The 19,630-nt window shown below is 42.3% G+C and overlaps 1 protein-coding gene across 1 annotated transcript in view; it reads left to right on the forward strand.

Annotated features, from left to right (window-relative positions):
• LOC139374455 (tetratricopeptide repeat domain 6) overlaps positions 1-19,420 on the forward strand; it is a 30,473-nt gene extending 11,053 nt beyond the window's left edge. The window contains exons 16-31 of the mRNA XM_071115492.1: positions 281-401; positions 706-856; positions 951-1,033; positions 1,871-1,947; positions 2,156-2,313; positions 3,033-3,167; positions 3,561-3,710; positions 3,974-4,114; positions 5,371-5,484; positions 10,542-10,661; positions 11,330-11,403; positions 12,534-12,744; positions 14,104-14,256; positions 16,475-16,648; positions 16,857-17,082; positions 19,165-19,420. Of these exons, the coding sequence (XP_070971593.1) occupies positions 281-401; positions 706-856; positions 951-1,033; positions 1,871-1,947; positions 2,156-2,313; positions 3,033-3,167; positions 3,561-3,710; positions 3,974-4,114; positions 5,371-5,484; positions 10,542-10,661; positions 11,330-11,403; positions 12,534-12,744; positions 14,104-14,256; positions 16,475-16,648; positions 16,857-17,082; positions 19,165-19,298 (2,222 nt within the window). The 3' untranslated portion in view covers positions 19,299-19,420. The remainder of the gene's footprint in view (positions 1-280; positions 402-705; positions 857-950; positions 1,034-1,870; positions 1,948-2,155; positions 2,314-3,032; positions 3,168-3,560; positions 3,711-3,973; positions 4,115-5,370; positions 5,485-10,541; positions 10,662-11,329; positions 11,404-12,533; positions 12,745-14,103; positions 14,257-16,474; positions 16,649-16,856; positions 17,083-19,164) is intronic.
• The last annotated feature ends 210 nt before the right edge of the window (positions 19,421-19,630 follow it).

Genomic DNA, 19,630 nt, shown 5'->3' on the forward strand with positions numbered 1-19,630 from the left:
GATGTCCTCAGAGAGGAAAATCATTTCCACAGTCCATTAGTTACAAACAACATCATCAACAAAACCTCACCTAACCCCCATTTCATGCTATTAATATCTTCAATCCAATGTGTTGTGAGTCGAAGAGTGGTAGCTTTCAGTTTACATTAACCCCCAATCTGAGTTTTTTAGGCTATTAATATCTTTCATTGTGTGCTGGATTGAGGAGGTGTTGTGTTATACAGTCCTGTGAGTACCACAGAGATACAACTTATTGTTATATTTGTTTCTGTGCCACCAGTACTCATTAATGATAGCCAAGAAAACCTGAGTGCCTTCCTGCACAGGGGCCTGCTCTATACGGAGCGACGGCAGTGGCAACAAGCCGTGTTCGACTTTGAAGCTGTGATCAAACTTGACAGGTAATACCACTGGGCCTCTCGCTTTGGCAGAGTGGATCCTTTCTTCTGAAAAGAGCAACAGGGCTTTGAGTGAGAAAGAGGAGCGGGAGATGTAGAGAGGAAGAGAAGGAGAGAGGGGGAGAGAAGGAAAGAGGGAGGACATTTCGAAGCTAAATATTCAACAAGACTGTTGAGATGTATGAACATTTTGAATGATAAGAACTAGAATCTTTCTTCAAGTCTAATAATTGTTGTGAGATTAGAGAGAAGTTGTATTTCCTTTAATGTTTTTCCCCACTCTGTGATGGTTTCTTGTTCCTGTTAGGTCTGTAGCGCTGGCCCATGTGAACCTGGGCTTGATCTTCATGTTGAATATGGGCCAGAACTATGAAGCCATCCGAATGTTCAGCAACGCTTTGAGGGTGGACCCCACCTACATCAGAGGATACATCTGCCGTGCCCAAGCCTATCGCAATGTACGCATTTAAAATGTCATGATGCAAGTCACCAAGATTTTCAGGTTGTCACTTTATGATGTATAAATCATGAACCTTATTCTTCACCAAAAAGGTCAATGATCTGAAGAGAGCGCTGAAAGATCTGACACGAGCCACGCATATGAAACCAGACGCTCAACAATTGTATATCATGAGGTAAAGGTTCTTACAGAGCTTTTCTGTCACAAACAAGCTATTGTCTTAGATTTAGAGTGGGCCTTTCCCTGTATAAATGTTCTATATCAGAGGAAGGATATCAGGCTTGAGTTTTAAGTCCGTAAAAGGGGACCTAAACTATTCTTTAGTTAAGAATACAAAAGTATTACAAAGAATATAAGAGGGGTGCTGTGCCACCTTGTGGACTGGCTGCACCACTATGTAGCTAGAATTTTTAAAAATCCTTTATTTGTTGTCAATAAAGGCTCAGATTGCAGGAAATGGTAGTTACAGGTGTTCAAAAACACAAACATCTCTTGATCCCCTCCCGGACCTCCCCCCGCCTTACTTATCAGTACCATGGACTCTACAAGATGTCGAAAGCATTCTACAGGGATGCTGGCCCATGTTGACTCCAGTGCTTCCCACAGTTGTGTCCAGTTGGCTGGATGTCCTTTGGGTGGTGGACCATTCTTGTTACACACAGGAAACTGTTGAGCGTGTAAAACCCAGCAGCGTTGCAGTTTTTGACACAAACCGGTGTGCCCTGTCATCTACTACCATATCCCATTCAAAGGCACTTCAATCTTTTGTCTTGCCCATTCACCCTCTGAATGGCACACATACACAATCCATGTCTCAATTGTCTCAAGGCTTAAAAATCTTTATTTAACCTGTCCCCTCCCCTTCATCTACACTGACTGAAGGGGATTTAGCAAGTGACATCAATAAGGGCTCATAGCTTTCACCTGGTTTCACCTCGTCAGTCTATGTCATGGAACAGTTTGTATACTCAGTGTATATTGACGTATCCACAATGCTCTCTCTGTGTTTCAGGGGCCAGTATTTGTGTGACATGGAACAGTTTGACCTGGCCACGTTCTGTATCCAGTACGCTGCAGAGATGAACAAAGGTACAGCGATTCTAATCAGGATCCAGGAAGCATAATATGAGTTCCCTGACCCTGACTGACAAGCCCTTGTTATCTCACAGACTGACACTATATGGCAGGAACTTACTGAGTAAGAATCATGGCTTCACAATGAGTAATGCTGTTGGCAAGAGCACAAACAAATCTGGGACCAGGCTAATACTGACCAGTGACCCTTCCTCACCACCAGCACTAGGGTCATCTCCCATCCAGCAGGCTGCTGTCCAGTCTTTCCTGGGGAATGATGCCAAAGCCATTGCCTGTCTGGAGGCAGCCTCCAACAACCGACCTTCACCTCCCATCCTCATTCTCCTGGGCAAGACACAGATGAAGGCACGCAAGTTCATGGTGGGTTGTTACGTTCTGGGTTACCATGCCTTGTCATGTATATGCTAAAGCTGAATGATCAATGTTGCCCTGTTTCCTCCAGTGATTTGCTTGTTTGTCTTTCTCATTCCAATCATTAGGCCTGTAGCTTGATGTACTACAGTACCCATAATGCTCTGTGTAACATCCGGGTTGTGTCCTAGTAAAGATGTTCTGAAGCTAACATAATGGCGTCGGGCAGCTTACCAATACAACTGGCCTACTTTTCTCAGCATTACATTTTTTATAGCAATAACCATGGCCTAACATGCCCTGTCATCAGGGGAGAGTGAGTGTCTTGGGGGAGTTGGTGACGTGTGTGTATCACAGGCGGCCAGTGACACCTTATTTGGGGAGGACATGCTCATAGTAATGGCTGGAACGGAATTAATGGAATCAAATACTTGGTATCCATGTGTTTGATACCATTCCATTTACTCCATTCCAGCCATTATTTTGAGCCATTCTCCCCTCAGCAGCCTTCTGTGGTGTGTGTGTGTGTGTGTGTGTGTGTGTGTGTGTGTGTGTGTGTGTGTGTGTGTGTGTGTGTGTGTGTGTGTGTGTGTGTGTGTGTGTGTGTGTGTGTGTGTGTGTGTGTGTGTGTGTGTGTGTGTGTGTGTGTGTGTGTGTGTGTGTGTGTGTGTGTGTGTGTGTGTGTGTGTGTGTGTGTGTGTGTGTGTGTGTGTGTGACTGTGCTGTAGGAGGCAGTAGAGAGCTTCAGGAAATCCCTGATTCTGCTGAGCCCCAACGAAACCAACCTGTACAACGTCTCTGAAGCTGCAGAGGTCTTCTATCTGACTGGACTCTGCTACATGGCACTGGCTCTCCTGTTGCAGGTACAGTAACTAGGCGTTGTCTGTTCAGATATCCATGTTATTTGTCTGCATGGCCCCCCAACACTAGCCTGGTTCCAGATCTATTTGTGCTCTTGCCAACAGTGCTTGGCATGACAGCACAAACAGACTGGCTACTCCAACACAACGTTTTTGAATCCACTATGTCTTCTAACCGTCAAATCTCAAGCTGTTTCTCTTTTGCAAGGCTTTTTTCTCTCTCTCTTTTTTTCATGCAGTGAAACACCTGTTGTTCAGTTCATGTTACATAACACATTAACTAGGTACATGCTGTTATTGTGAAATAGTCTATGGTACAGTACATACTGGCATGGCAACGGCCTCCTTCACCAAACTAACACCCCCATTTGAAGATACTGTCATGTTTTCTGACAGGCTTTTGATGCGTTCAGCAATGCAGTGAAGATTAACCCTGACTATGCAGATGCGTACCACCAGCGTGGGCTCTGTCGTATGCGCCTGCAGCAGTCTAAGAGTGTTCAGGACTTCAACAGAGCCCTCTTCATCAACCCCAACCTGTTCCAGGTAGAGGCTCCGTAACCACTGGTTCTCTGGAACTCACTGTCCACCCATGTACAGTATAAGGCTGAATCCTAAATTGCACCTTATTACCTACATAGTGCGCTACTTTTGACCAGGGCCCATAGGGAATAGGGTGCCATTTGGGATGCAGGCTAAATGTACTGTAGAGCCTAAATGTATCTGAAACCACATTATACAGAAGCAGTGCAATGGAACACATTGTGTGGAATTGTTGTGAATGGAGTACATTGTGTCTAAATTTCAAGGTGTATCTGAGCCGTGCAGCCTTCTATGGCGCTAAAGGGCGCTATTCAAAGGCCATCCTGAACTGCAACGAAGCCATTAAGATCCAGCCCAAGAGTGTCAGAGTCTACCTGTATAGAGGAGCACTCAAATTCTACCTGAAGGTGAGATAAATGGGATGCCTTCCTTTGTAGTCTATTGTTGCATCTTAGATGCTGGGTTCTTTACCGATGACTCCGAGAACAACGGAATATGTTTATTATCAGGTATGAAGGTAAGACCCAGATGCAGACCACGTCGAATATAAACAATAGTTGAATTGACAAACTAGACGAACTGGCAACAGACCAAATGAGAACACAGGTATAAATACAGGGGATAAAGGGGAAGATGGGCGACACATGGAAGGGGGTGGAGACAATCACAAAGACAGATGAAACAGATCAGGGTGTGACGTTTATTTCACATTCACACAGGCAACACAGCTAGCCATCACTCTTTGCTTCTTCCGCCTTGCCTCTCATTAGCCAATCACATTCTTTAGAGGGCAGTAACCCAATTACTATTTGTTCATTCAAGTGATCACCCCTCTTTGGAATGAATTTGATTGGTTATTCTGAATCATAACGTTTCCAATACACCACCTCTATGAATGTAATGTTGTCTATGATTGCAATGCAGAGTAGGATGATTCACCTCACCACTTGAAAGTGGCTGAGAGATTGTATCTCTTCTATGTTTTTTTACTCACCATTTACTGTTGTGAAAGAGTGGTCATAGAGTCCAATGAGGGCAGATAGGGTCCTGTAATGAAAGCTCTTATTGTTCATGGCTAGATTAAGAATAGTGAGTTATCAATATTGCCATTGCCAGTCATTTTATTATTTTCATTTTGTGAGGTATAAATAAACAGTTTTATCAGATTTTTAAAATTAATTTCTAGGGTGGTTATTAACTTTGAGAGGAGAGTTGTCTTCTTTCATCCGGTTATTGAAGCAGGATATAAAGAGTTGTGTGGGGAGAGAAGGTTGATAATATAATAATATCATTTTGGGATTTAGCAGACACTTTTATCCGAAGCGACTTACAGTCAAGCGTGCATACATTTACGTATGGGAGGTCCTGGCATTGTGCCATGCTCTACCAACTGAGATAATGTGTCATATTGGCCTCAGTGAGAAACCTCAACCAACTGTATTGTCCCAAGGCTCTGTGATGAACATTTTATTTTCTTATTATGTGTTTGGGCTTTCAGTCTTTCCACCACACTTTTTTGTTGTTGAACTCTTGTCAGTTCAGTTGACACCTACTTCTCTCTATGCCTCTGGCGCTCAGCCATAGAGAGTGAACAGAGCTGCATGACTGTGTGCAATGTTCAGTAGTGTTCTTTGTGTTTACATTTAGAATGCTTTTGTTTCAGGTGTACAAAGGGGCCGTGGAGGACCTGACCATGGCCCTGAGGATAGACAAAACCTGCTCATTTGCACACTACAACCGTGGAGTGTGTTATCAGCAACTCAAGGAATATGAATTGGTCAGGTTTGGGTTTTCTCTTTTTTCTTTTCACGTTTGTTGTTTCTAAAGCGCCCTTATGGGAAAACCATATGATTTCACATGTGGATAATCATATGATTTCACATGTGACATTTCCACATGTTTTGTACATGTGAAATCATGTGAAACCATGTGTTTTTGGAACAATTCACATGTGATGATGTGGATTTTCACATGTGAAACCGTGTTTATGGAGCACTTCACATGTGACATAGTGTTTTGCTATATATTTTCTGTCAATCGTGATGCACTTTGTTAGGCTACTTTTTGGCCTGCAAATAAACTTAGCATGCCTCAGTTGCAATTGCATTTAAAGTTATAGGATACTTTAGATGCGCTTATTATACTGAACAAAAACATAAATGCAACATGCAACAATTTCTAAGATTTTACTGAGATACAGAAGAAATTCATTAGGCCCGAATCTATGGATTTCATGACAGGAAATACAGATATGCATCTGTTGGTTACAGATAATAATAAAAAAAAATTAAAAAGTAGGGCCGTGGATCAGAAAACCAGTAAGTATCTGAAGTAACAACCATTTGCCTCATGCAGCGCAACACATCTGCTTTGCATAGAATTGATCAGGCTGTTTATTGTGGCCTGTGGAATGGTGTCCCCACTCATCTTCAACATCTGTGTGAAAATGCTGGATATTGGCGGGAACTGGAACACGCAGTCGTACACGTCGATCCAGAGCATCCCAAACATGCTCAATGGGTGACATGTCTGGTGAGTATGCAGGCCATGGAAGAACTGGGACATTTTCAGCTTCCAGGAATTGCATATAGATCCTTGCAACAGGGGCTGTGCATTATCATGCTGAAACGTGAGGTGATGGTGTCGGATGAATGGCACAACAGTGGGCCTCAGGATCTGTTCAAGATATCTCTGTGCATTAAAATTTCCATTAATAAATGCAATTGTGTTCGTTGTCCGTAGCTTATGCCTGCACCATACCATAACCCCACCATCACCATGGGGTTTTCTGTTCACAACGTTGACATCAGGAAATCGCTCGGCCACACGAGGCCAGTTGGACGTACTGCCAAATTCTCTAAAACAAGGATGGAGGAGGTTTATGGTGGAGAAATGAACATTCTGGCAACAGCTCTGGTGGATATTCCTGCAGTTGGCATGCCAATTGTATGCTCCCTCAAAACTTGAGATATTTGTGGCATTGTGTGCCAAGCTTGTAGTGTCATACCCAAGAATAGTCAAGGCTGTAGTCAAGGTGCTTCAACAAAGTACTGCGTAAACTGAATACTTAAATGTGATATTTCAAGTTCATTTTTTTTATACATTTGCAAAAATGTCTAAAAACCAGTTTTTGCTTTGTCATTATGGGGTATTGTGTGTGTATATTAATGAGTGTCATTATGAGGGGAAATGTTTTTTCATCTATTTTAAGAAAAGGCTGTAACGTAACAAAATGTGGGAAAAGTAATGGGGTCTGAATTCTTTCCGAATGCACTGTACAGTCGTGGCCAAAAGTTTTGAGAATGACACAAATATTAATTTCCATAAAGTTTGCTGCTTCAGTGTCTTTAGATATTTTTGTCAGATGTTACTATGGACTGCTGAAGTATAATTACAAGCATTTCATACGTATCAAAGGCTTTTAATGACAATTACATGAAGTTGATGCAAAAAGTCAATATTTGCAGTGTTGACCCTTCTTTTCCAAGACCTCTGCAATCCGCCCTGGCATGCTATCAATTAACTTCTGGGCCACATCCTGACTGATGGCAGCCCATTCTTGCATAATCAATGCTTGGAGTTTGTCAGAATTTGTGGGTTTTTGTTTATCCACCCGCCTCTTGAGGATTGACCACAAGTTCTCAATGGGATTAAGGTTTGGGGAGTTTCTTGGCCATGAACCCAAAATATCAATGTTTGTTCCCCGAGTCACTTAGTTATCACTTTTGCCTTATGGCAAGGTGCTCCATCATGCTGGAAAAGGCATTGTTCTTCACCAAACTGTTCCTGGATGGTTTGGAGAAGGAGGATGTGTTGGTACCATTCTGTGTTCTTAGGCAAAATTGTGAGTGAGCCCACTCCCTTGGCTCAGAAGCAACCCCACACATGAATGGTCTCAGGATGCTTTACTGTTTTTTATTTTTTTTTACCCCCTTTTTTTACCCAATTGTTAGTAGTTACTGTCTTGTCTCATCACTGCAACTGCCGTACGGACTTGGGAGAGGCGAAGGTCGAGAGCCATGCATCCTCCGAAACACAACCCAACCAAGCCGCACTGCTTCTTGACACAACACACATCCATGTCTTAGACCACTGCACCACCCGGGAGGCCAGGAAGCTTTACTGTTGGCATGACGCAGGACTGATGGTAGCGCTCACCTTGTCTTCTCCGGACAAGCTTTTTTCCGGATGCCCCAAACAATTGGAAAGGTGATTCATCAGAGAAAATGACTTTACCCCAGTCCTCAGCAGTCCAATCCCTGTACCTTTTGCAGAATATCAGTCTGTCCCTGATGTTTTTCCTGGAGAGAAGTGGCTTCTTTGCTACCCTTCTTAACACCAGGCCATCCTCCAAAAGTCTTTGCCTCACTGTACATGCAGGTGCACTCACACGTGCCTGCTCCCATTCATGAGCAAGCTCTGTGCTGGTGATGCCCCGATCCCGCAGCTGAATCAACTTTAGGAGATGGTCCTGGCGCTTGCTGGACTTTCTTGGGCGCTCTGAAGCTTTCTTCACAGGAATAGAACCACTCTCCTTGAAGTTCTTGATGATCCGATAAATGGTTGATTTAGGTGCAATCTTACTGGCAGCAATATCCTTGCCTGTGAAGCCCTTTTTGTGCAAAGCAATGATGACGGCACATGTTTCCTTACAGGTAACCATGGCTGACAGAGGAAGAACAATGATTCCAAGCACCACCCTCCTTTTGAAGCATCCAGTTTGTTATTCGAACTCAATCAGCATGACAGAGTGATCTCCAGCCTTGTCCTCGTCAACACTCACACCTGTGTTAACGAGAAACTCACTGACATGTCAGCTGGTCCTTTGTGGCAGGGCTGAAATGCAGTGGAAATGTTTTTGGGGGATTCAGTTCATTTGCGTGGCAAAGAGGGACTTTGCAATTAATCTGATCACTTTTCATAACATTCTGGAGTATATTCAAATTGCCATCATACAAACTGAAGCAGCAGACTTTGTGAAAATTAATAGTTGTGTCATTCTCAAAACCTTTGGCCACAACTGTACATTTCAAAGTGCAATAAAGCCGCATTCACATGCTAGTCGGAACCGATATTTCCAATTTGCTAATTCGCAATCTATTAATAAAGCAATCTATTAATATGTTTTTTTTAACTATAATTTGTTAACAAGTATGATAGCTGTACTTTTAGTTTATGGTTTACGCAACTTGTTGTTCATTAGCCAGTCAGCATTAGTCAATGACTTCAAAGCATGTGAATGCATCCAATTGGTATTTATGACTTCACAACGGCTAAATTTCCACCTCCCACATGGTTACGAAAGCAGCATTAAATTGAATATATTGGGTAGAGAAATGTACCATTTTACTAGATTATCCGCACATGTACCCTAAAAGGTACTGACCAGTACCATAAGTTCCTATGTGTACATCTGAAGGTGCCTTGTGTATACTTTTGACTTTTCTGTACAACAGGGAGCAACACTGCAGTAACATCTCCGACACTGCCAAAACACCATCTAACCTACAAAATATTGGGTAGAAAAATGTCCCGTTATACCTACAAGGTACCGAACTGTACCACATATGTACCTGTGAAGTGTACCTTTGACCTTTTTGTACCCCAGGGAACAACACTGTAGTGTACATTAACCGTACAATTATTTATTTTGTGTGGTAATACTGAGTATACAAAACATTAAGAACGCCTGCTCTTTCCATGACAGACTGACCAGGTGAATCCAGGTAAAAGCTATGATCCCTTAATGATGTCACTAGTTAAATCCATTTCAAACCGTGTAGATAAAGGAGAGGAGACAGGTTAAATAAGGATTTTTAAGTCTTGAGACAATTGAGACGTGGATTGTGTATGTGTGCCATTCAGAAGGTTAATGGGCAAGACAAAATATTTAACTGCCTTTGAACGGGGTATGGTAGTAGGTACTAGGCGCACCGGTTTGAGTGTGTCAAGAACTGCAACGCTGTTGGGTTTTTCACGCTCAACAGTTTCCCGTCGGTATCAAGAATGGTCCACTACCCAATTGACATCCAGCCAACTTGACACAACTGTGTAAGGGATTGGAGTCAAAATGGGCCAGCATGCCTGTGGAACGCTTTCGACACCTTGTAGTGTCCATGCCCCGACGAATTGAGGCTGTTCTGAGAGCAAAAGGCCATGGTGCAACTCAATATTATGAAGGTGTTCCTAATGTTTGGTTTACTCAGTGTATGTTCAAAGCTATAAGTATGAAGCTGGTGGCACTGCAGAAACATCGCTGCACTTCCACCAAGAGGTTGCAAGTTCAAATCCCCAAATAATTAATGTACACTATACTATGTCAAGTGTCCTTGAGCACTGATAGTTTTACGTTGGTGGTGATAATTGGACAATTATTTACGTTATTCTTGGCAGCTTTTAAGAAAGGGCAGAAATGCATTCTTGTCAATAAGTCTGTGGACTGTATCTTTTCCACACTCACAGATCTGATGGTATAGTTGCACAGCGACCAAGAGGTTGTGAGTTCAAATCCCATTTAAGGCTCAGTCCCAATTGTGGTCACAGTACAAGCTTTTGCAGTAATCAGAATACAGCAGCATACTGTCACTTGATAGAAATAACACCTTTTAAGATTTTGTGTGTGTTTTTTCTGTAAGGGAGGGGTTTGTGTTAGGAAAGAAGTGCTCCAACCATCTATAATTAATGTGTTTTAATTCGTAATCTGTGTCAGCCAACATCTTGTTTATGCTCCTGTCCATGCTCCTGTATGTATGTTACATACATGTGTTTATGTCCCTTGCTGCTAGTACATCGGTTGTTTATTGTCATAGCTGTTGTTTCCTATTGATCTTTCAGGCTCTTAGAGACTATGGGATTGTCCTCCTCCTTCCCAGCAAGAAGGAGATTGACCTGAAGGTCTTGATCAATCGTGCCCTTCTCTACGTGGAGCTGAGTGACCATCACAATGCCTTACAGGTAGTGTCCTGTAGCTAGCATCGTCATCAGGCATTGTTCACTGTGCAAACACTCAAACTCACTGATCCCAGGCCGGACAGATATATTAGACAGAGAGACTTTGGGTCATGGTACAGGTGTCTGATCTTAATTTGATCACCCTGTTGCAGGACAACTTTCCTGCAATTCACTTTCCACTTAGAAATGTCAGACTTTAACCCCTTTAACCCCTACAAAAATGTCCATTAATTATAATCCACATAATATTTCACATTTCCTGTTGTGCAGGATTATTTTCCTGATGGAGCGAATTGTGTCAAATTAAGATCCTGCATCTGTAGAATGGTTGTATGAATTAGACAAAGAGACTATGGGACATAGGTTGTAAGTATTACTATTGGACATGGTAGATAGGTTGTATATGCTAGGACATGATAGATAGATAGATTGTATGCATTCGCCATAGGCAATGAGTTATCTCACATTGTTCAATCATTCATCACAAGCAGGGTTAGCGTGATTGCATATCTCTGTTTCTTTATTCCTATTCATGCCATGATACCATTGGAGTGTACATAGCAGTATCATATGTGTTAGGTAGCACCACAATCATCATCTGCCTGTTCATCTGTTCATCCATGGTGTCTTCAGTTAACTTGTTGTTGTGTTGTACTGTCTTTCTCCTGCAGGATTTCAAAGCTGCCTCCTTGAGAAGTCCAGAGGACGCCACCATCTACCATGCCCTAGGAGTCTACCATCACAGGTCTCTCCCCTCACACACTCAGTATAGACACCCTAACACCTTATCCCCACCCAAGGACATGTTATTCTTCCCAAGCATCTCTACTTTCAGGGTTAGATAGTATAGTCCATGCAGTATCTCAAATTGTTATCCAAACCATGCTATTCATTTCCTTTTTGTCTTGTTTTTCATCATTTCCAGTTAGGCCTCCCAGTCGGAAAATCCAACTTATGCTGCCGTTAATAGTGAATTCATATTTGTGTGTTGCCTGAAGGCAAGACCATAAACACTGCATGACCTTTTATGAAGAATAATTTATGATTTCAATGAATAACTTTAAGGGTTATTGTTCTAAAGTGGTCATGATGTGTGAAGAAGATGGGGAAATCAATGTAGTGTTGCAACATTGACCCACAGGGCAAATCCTTGAAACACACTGAATGTGTAAGACAGTCTCTCACCTTACTGTTGGACACGTTGTAATCAGGCTACCAGTGTTGGGAACAGCAGAAATCATCCAGACTGTCTCTCTACTCTCCCTGTGTACAGAACATAGAATAAGAAAACAGAATATCTATTTAGAGAGGTTCTCACAGAGAAATCCCATTGGGCCTTTTAACATCTTTCAAATTGCTGAGGGAATGTTCAAAACCGTTTTGAAAGCAGGTTGTTCACGCTGAGCTAAAACATGGCTCTCAGAGAGTTGGGGGAGAGAAAAAGAAACCGAGAGCGTTTCTGAGAAAAAGAGACGCGTAGAGGAGCAGCACTCAGCGAGGTCATTCAGACATGCTCTATTGAAAGGTGTGATCTTCCTGACAGTGCCATTCCCCCTTATGAGACATGTTTTAGAATGGGGGTATTATAGGTAATGGTATTGACCCAGAGCACATATACTGGGGTGCACCAACTACTTTGGGAACTGTGGTCATTTGGAGAGTGTTAATGGACGTGGAGTAGAGTAGTGGTTATTGCTCATCCGCTAGCCTGAACAATTACTGTTCATCACAGGATCTTTCATGTGCCCAGTTAGATGGGTGGTGAAGTGTATTTTCTACGGCAATGAATTTTAAGAGCATACTGCTTTAACAACATCTTATAATGAACTCTATGACCTGTGTGTGCGTGCGTGCGTGCTTGGGTGTGTCCTCTAGGCTGGGTCAGCTCCAGGAGTCAGTAGAAGCCTACAGCCAGGCCATGCAGATCAGCCCGTTCTTCCTAGATGCCTACGTGGGGCGGGGCAACGCCTGCATGGACTACGGCCACACCCAGGCTACCAAACAGGCTCAGAGGGACTTCCTTTCCGCCCTGCACCTCAACCCCCTCTGCTCCAACGCACGCATCTGCCTGGCCTACAACTTCCAGGTAACCTTAACCTCCTAACCCCAAAACCTAACCCTATCCCTATCATCCACATCCTGGTTCAACCCTAACCCTAACCCTAACCTCAACCCTAACTCAACCCTAACTCTAACCTAACTCTAACCTTAGCTTCATGTTCACATCTTGGTTCAACCCTAACCCTAACCTCAACCCTAACTCTAACCTAACTCTAACCCTAGCTTCATGTCCACATCCTGGTTCAACCCCAACCCTAACCTTAACCTCAACCCTAACTCTAACCTAACTCTAACCCTAGCTTCATGTCCACATCCTGGTTCAACCCTAACCTTAACCTCAACCCTAACTCTAACCTAAGTCTAACCCTAGCTTCATGTCCACATCCTGGTTCAACCCTAACCTTAACCTCAACCCTAACTCTAACCCTAGCTTCATGTCCACATCCTGGTTCAACCCTAACCCTAACCTTAACCTCAACCCTAACTCTAACCCTAGCTTCATGTCCACATCCTGGTTCAACCCTAACCCTAACCTTAACCTCAACCCTAACTCTAACCCTAGCTTCATGTCCACATCCTGGTTCAACCCTAACCTTAACTCGAACTCTAACCCTAGCTTCATGTCCACATCCTGGTTCAACCCTAATCTTAACCTCAACCCTAACTCTAACCTAACTCTAACCCTAGCTTCATGTCCACATCCTGGTTCAATCCTAACCTTAGCCTCAAACACAACCCTAACCCTGAACCTGAACTTGTCACATGGGTATACACAGCGCTGCAGATATAGTATTCAAAGTAGAATCTACTTGGAGAGCAGTAGATAGTTGACATTATTTTGGTCAATGTGAATAGTCCTTAAAAGCCAAGTGTATTGTGTAATGCGTGTACCCTCACGTATTATACATTTACTGTACATTGTAAATTAATTCATGTTAATTGCCATATTGCTGAGTGTTGAGGAGCAGACAACTTCTGGCTCTTGTTGCGCTATTTATGATAGGAGGAAGGGGGGGGGTGGATTTACATCAATTGGTCAGACATACTGACCATACCTGGTCAGACATACTTATGTACATAAAATAGCCTTCTTGTGTCTCCATTTTGTGACCAATATCTATTCTTGTACTCACTCCAATCGTTTTGCTAAGATTTGCATTTGCCGCATTTAGGCAAAAAGAAAACAGGCAACTTTCTATCATTTTTTTAATAAGAAGACAGCTGTCAACATGTCATTTTGTTTAACTGCCATTGTTTAAAAATAGCAAACCAATCCCAGCATTTTGTTAAATGTAAATTGATTTTTACTGTTTAAATTTATGCTTTAGCAGTTGGCAATTTCAAACTTGGTACATAACTCCAATCTGTCCATCTGCTTTTCCAGGTTTTCGGTTTCTTCCAAAGAGCCTGGAACCAGTTCACAGTGGCAGCAGAGATTGACTCCAAATGCTGGAAGGCATTTGAGGGGAGAGCTGTCATCAACCTGCAGATGGGAAACACCTATGCTGCTTTCCAAGACATTAACATGGCTCTGAAGGTACCACATTGGCTACATACAGCATCAAACCCATTGATGTTAGTTCTAAGCAGGCTGGTTAGTAATGAGATAAAAGTCACATTTTTTCTGTGATTGTTTGGACCTGGTATGTAATGTGGATCCCGTGGGGAATTGCAGTTTCCTGTTTCAGTAATGGATGGCCACTGTGAAGAGAGATAATTGGCTGAATGTCCTCCACTCAGTCAGGACAGCGTGTTTAGTCCATGTTTATAAAATGCAAGCTGTTGAGTACACTGAGGGAAGACATACTGCCGGTGTGTACTGCCATATTCAGCGTTTCAGCAAATTACTTGGACATGATGTATTATAGCTATGTGGTTATACAAATTACTTGGACATGATGTATTATAGCTATGTGGTTGTGTTTTGTTTCCGGTCAATCAGGAGATAGAATGCAGGTTGTTGGAGTAAGACTGCTAGTGTTGCTGTATTCAGTGTTTGATCCCTTATAGCAGGATTTCCCAAACTCAGGCCTGGGACCCTTACTGGACGCATGTTTTGTTTTTTTGCCATAGCACTACACAGCTGATTATAATAATCCAAGCTTGATGATGCCTTGGTTATACCTTATAATAATAACTTGGAGATGTTGTATCGTAGCTATATACAGTTGAAGTTTACATACACCTTATCCAAATACATTTAAACTCAGTTTTTCACAATTCCTGACATTTAATCCTAGTAAAAATTCCCTGTCTTAGGTCAGTTAGCATCACCACTTTATTTTAAGAATGTGAAATGTGAGAATAATAGTAGAGAGTGATTTATTTCAGCTTTTATTTCTTTCATCACATTTCCAGTGGGTCAGCAGTTTACATACACTCAATTAGTGTTTGGTAGCATTGCCTTTAATTTTTTTAACTTGGGTCAAACGTTTCGGGTAGCCTTCCACAAGCTTCCCACAATAAGATGGGTGAATTTTGGCCCATTCCTCCTGACAGAGCTGGTGTAACTGAGTCAGGTTTGTAGGCCTCCTTGCTCGCATACGCTTTTTCAGTTCCTTAAGCCATTTTGCCACAACTTTGGAAGTATGCTTGGGGTCGTTGTCCATTTGGACCAAGCTTTAACTTCCTGACTGATGTCTTGAGATATTGCTTCAATATATCCACATACTTTTCCTGGCTCAAGATGCCATCTATTTTGTGAAGTACACCAGTCCCACCTGCAGCAAAGCATCCCCACAACATGATGCTGCCAACCCCGTGCTTCACGGTTGGGATGGTGTTATTCGGCTTGCAAGCCTCCCCCTTTTTCCTCAAACATAACGATGGTCATTATGGCCAAACAGTTCTATTTTTGTTTCATCAGACCAGAGGACATTTCTCCAAAAAGTACGATCTTTGTCCCCATGTGCAGTTGTAAACCGTAGGTTGGCTTTTTTATGGCGGTTTTGGAGCAGTGGCTTCTTCCTTGCTGAGCGGCCTTTCCGGTTATGTCGATATAGGACTTGTTTTACTGTGGATATAGATACTTTTGTACCTGTTTCCTCCAGCATCTTCACAAGGTCCTTTGCTGTTGTTCTGGGATTGATTTGCACTTTTCACACCAAAGTACGTTCATTTCTAAGAGACAGAACTCATCTCCTTCCTGAGCGGTATGACGGCTGCGTGGTCCCATGGTGTTTATACTTGCGTACTATTGTTTGTATAGATGAACGTGGTACCTTCAGGCTTTTGGAAATTGCTCCCAAGGATGAACCAGACTTGTGGAGGTCTACAATTGTTATTCTGAGGTCTTGGCTGATTTATTTTGATTTTCCCGTGATGTCAAGCAAAGAGGCACTGAGGTTGCAGGTAGGCCTTGAAATACATCCACAGGTAAACCTCCAATAGACTCAAAGGATGTCAATTAGCCTATCAGAAGCTTCTAAAGCCATGGCATCATTTTCTGGAATTTTCCAAGCTGTTTAAAGGCACAGTCACCTTAGTGTATGTAAACTTCTGACCCACTGGAATTGTGATACAGTGAATTTATAAGTGAAATAATCTGTCTGTAAACAATTGTTGGAAAAATTACTTGTGTCATGCACAAAGTAGATGTCCTAACCGACTTGCCAAAACTATAGTTTGTTAACAAAAAATGTGTGGAGTGGTTGAAAAACTAGTTTTAATGACTCCAACCTAAGTGTATGTAAACTTCCAACTTTAATTGTATTCACTGTGTTATTAACTGTGACCCTGGCCTGGCCTTTCTGTAGCACCATCCTGTGTCAGATCAGCTGCTGACTAACCGAGGGGTGATCAACCAGTTCATGGGGGACAAAGCCAATGCCATGAAAGACTACCAGAGAGCCATCTCACTCAACCCCAAGTACGCCCTTGCCTTCTTCAATGCTGCTAACCTCTACTTCTACAACAGGCAGTTTGAACAGGTAAAATATTTCACTCTAATGGATTTTATTCTGACTGTCATTTTCAAGTGTAAAACCTAGTTCACATCCACGGAGCGGGGAACTGTTTTACACTTAAGGGTCATTTGCATCCTATAGGATGGGTCTCACTGTATGCATACACTCTCATCGCTCTTCTCCTTCCTGTGTGCTCGGTGCTTCTGTGTGCTCCTGGCTGGTGATCCTCCAGGCCTGTGAGCACTACAGCCAAGCATTTGAGCTGGACCCAGAGGATGAGTCTGCGGTGCTGAACCGGGCCATCACCAGGGCTCTGCTGAGGAAGGTTCCAGAGGCCCTCCAGGACTTCTCTGAGGCCCTGAGACTCAACCCTTATTCCTCACATGTGTTCTTCAACCGAGCCAATCTCTACAGCTCCCTGCGCCAGTATAGGAATGCAGAGAAGGACCTCAGTCAAGGTGAGCAGCAATCGACAGCCTTTTACCACTCGTTCTTTTGTTCCCGGAGGGCTGCCCTTGTGTGTGTCTCAATGTGTTTCCTGCTGGATAGAGTTTCTCAGTCCAATGTGTGCTAGGTATTGTACAGAGACTTGTAACACGTTCCGAGGTCAGATGGTTGAATCTTACTGTAGTGTCATTTTGTTGTTGTATTAAGCACTTAATTAATGTGTTTAAATCAGTCTGTCTCGAGGATATTTGATTGAGTGCATTGTGTTGTTGTGTTGTAGGCTATGTGGTGATGAATCAAACCTACAACCATTGCAGGCTCCAGACAACTGAGCCAATACGTTTTTTTTTCTGTATTGAGTTGATTCCCAGATAAGATTCAGTAACTGTGGACAATGATTGGGTTTTCATTTATCCTGGGTGATGAACGTGTGACCCGGCAGGTGGCTAGGACAGCATCTCCGTTGTTCTGTCAGCGGTAGTGCGGAGCGATTAACCGAAATGTCGGGTTCTTTTTTTTTATACAGCTAATTGACCGATGTCATTTCAGTTATTTGAATTCCATTTAGTTCGCTTTTTTTTCTGTGAGCATGATGTGCAGTTTCTGTAGAGATAAATCAGATCCAGCCTAAACTGTGTTATGTGGTAGTTTCCAACAGGCCAATATTATACATAGTTTAGCACAGAAAACGTAGTAATTAACTACAATTACCATAATACATTGCGCGGCCACTTCAGCATGTCTGGTCTGTGCGGAGAAGACACCGAGACTGAGAGAACAGAGAACTCATGATCGAGAGGGTAGAGAAAGCAGTTACTTTGCGAGTCTGAAAATACATGATCTAAGTGATTGATAGTTGGTATTCGGCAGTCATAAAAGTATGCCTTATTTACTTTGAAGAAGTACTAAAATTGTGTTTCTGTTAGACAACAGCTCTATATGAGATGATGACTTGGAGTTAAATAAAGTCCTCAGATAAAATAACTATTTTATTAATGTAATGTGAATAAATGTAGTAGTGGGCAGTCACAACCATCATGGGACTTTTATTCATTGTATTCTGTGGTGTTACATCATTCAACCCACATAATGCATAGTGCGTTTAATGTCTAAAAAAATGTTATGTCTACTTTTTTCAATTTTATAATCGAACCGAAACCGAACCGACCTCAAAAAGCACGAATCACTCAGCACTAGTCAGCAGGGCTGTTATGTTTTACACACTGCTGATGGGACTCTTTCTGGTACCATTATTACACACTTGAATTGTATATATATTGTATATATATTGTCATGTCTGGTGTTACAAACTGTAAAGTCAATTTTAGGCACAGGCTAGCCTACCATCTTATCTCTGTACAGACAAGGCATATTCTCTCTCTCTCAATCACTCACTCACTCTCTCACAATATGCACCACCGTCTCTGAAGACTAGTCTACAGATTACGTCCCTCTGCTGCCGTTACTCCGAGAGACAGGCAAAGACTTGGTCTGAAAACCTTCTCTCTTTTTGTTTTGGGTGTCAAAATAACTGGCCAATAGTTGGAAGTGAAAACACCCAATTAAACAAAGCAAAGGACAGCGGCACAGTGCAGTGACACCCCTCACTGGCAGACAGACAACACCAAGACCAAGAAGAAGGCCACTTATTTTTCATGAGACAAGAGGCAGCTTGAGTTTCCATGGTGATGATACAAACCTATAATAATAGATTTTCAGCAGGACAGAATGAGCATGAGGATTCATCCAACAAATGGAATCATTGTGGGTGTTGATGGAACCAACTCTGTCATGCTTATGATTTAGAGAAAATCAGTTCAGTTAGTACAGTTCCACTGATTCAATGAATTAATGTTTTTTTTTTTTTAGGTGTTGTAGCCGGCTTGAACGTATTGTTAAAAGAGTAATTGCATGGAACTGAATCAAATCTTAATTTGATTAGTTGTTTTAGCTGAGACCAAGACCGTCCGATTCATAAAGTGTACGTGGAGAAGTGGAGAACGAATGTGTCATGACTAGAATCACTATCGCTAGCTATAAATAGACACCCTCAAACTTTCTGGTCTTGGTCTTAAAGTATATGTATTCCCTAGCTCTTCTCCTCCAGCCCAACGATGCCCTGGTCTACAAGCTCCGTGCTGATGTCAGAGGCCACCTGGGCTTGACTGACCAAGCGATGCAGGACTATAGAACAGCAGTGGAACTCCAAGAGGCACTGGAGGGCTGAGATGAGCCAACCCCATATTAGCGATACTATACCATCTGTTTCCTTATGATGCTACTCAACATGACATGTTATGGTTGACTGAGGAAATATATGCTGTTCATCAAAGTGTGTACTTTGTGATATATTGGGCATCCGAATCTTCAATATTTGTTAAATTTGTTGTTATATGTTTAATAAAACTTCCATGACATTCACATGAGTGTTTTATGAGTAGTCTTTAATGTGCAATCCTGTCTTAAAGGGCCAATGCAGACATTTTTATCTCAATATCAAATTGTTTCTGGGTAACAATTAAAGAGATCTTTGGCACATTGAAATTTGTAACATATTGT

The sequence above is a fragment of the Oncorhynchus clarkii genome, chromosome 19 (genome assembly GCF_045791955.1).
Source record: "Oncorhynchus clarkii lewisi isolate Uvic-CL-2024 chromosome 19, UVic_Ocla_1.0, whole genome shotgun sequence".
Taxonomy (NCBI): domain Eukaryota; kingdom Metazoa; phylum Chordata; class Actinopteri; order Salmoniformes; family Salmonidae; genus Oncorhynchus; species Oncorhynchus clarkii.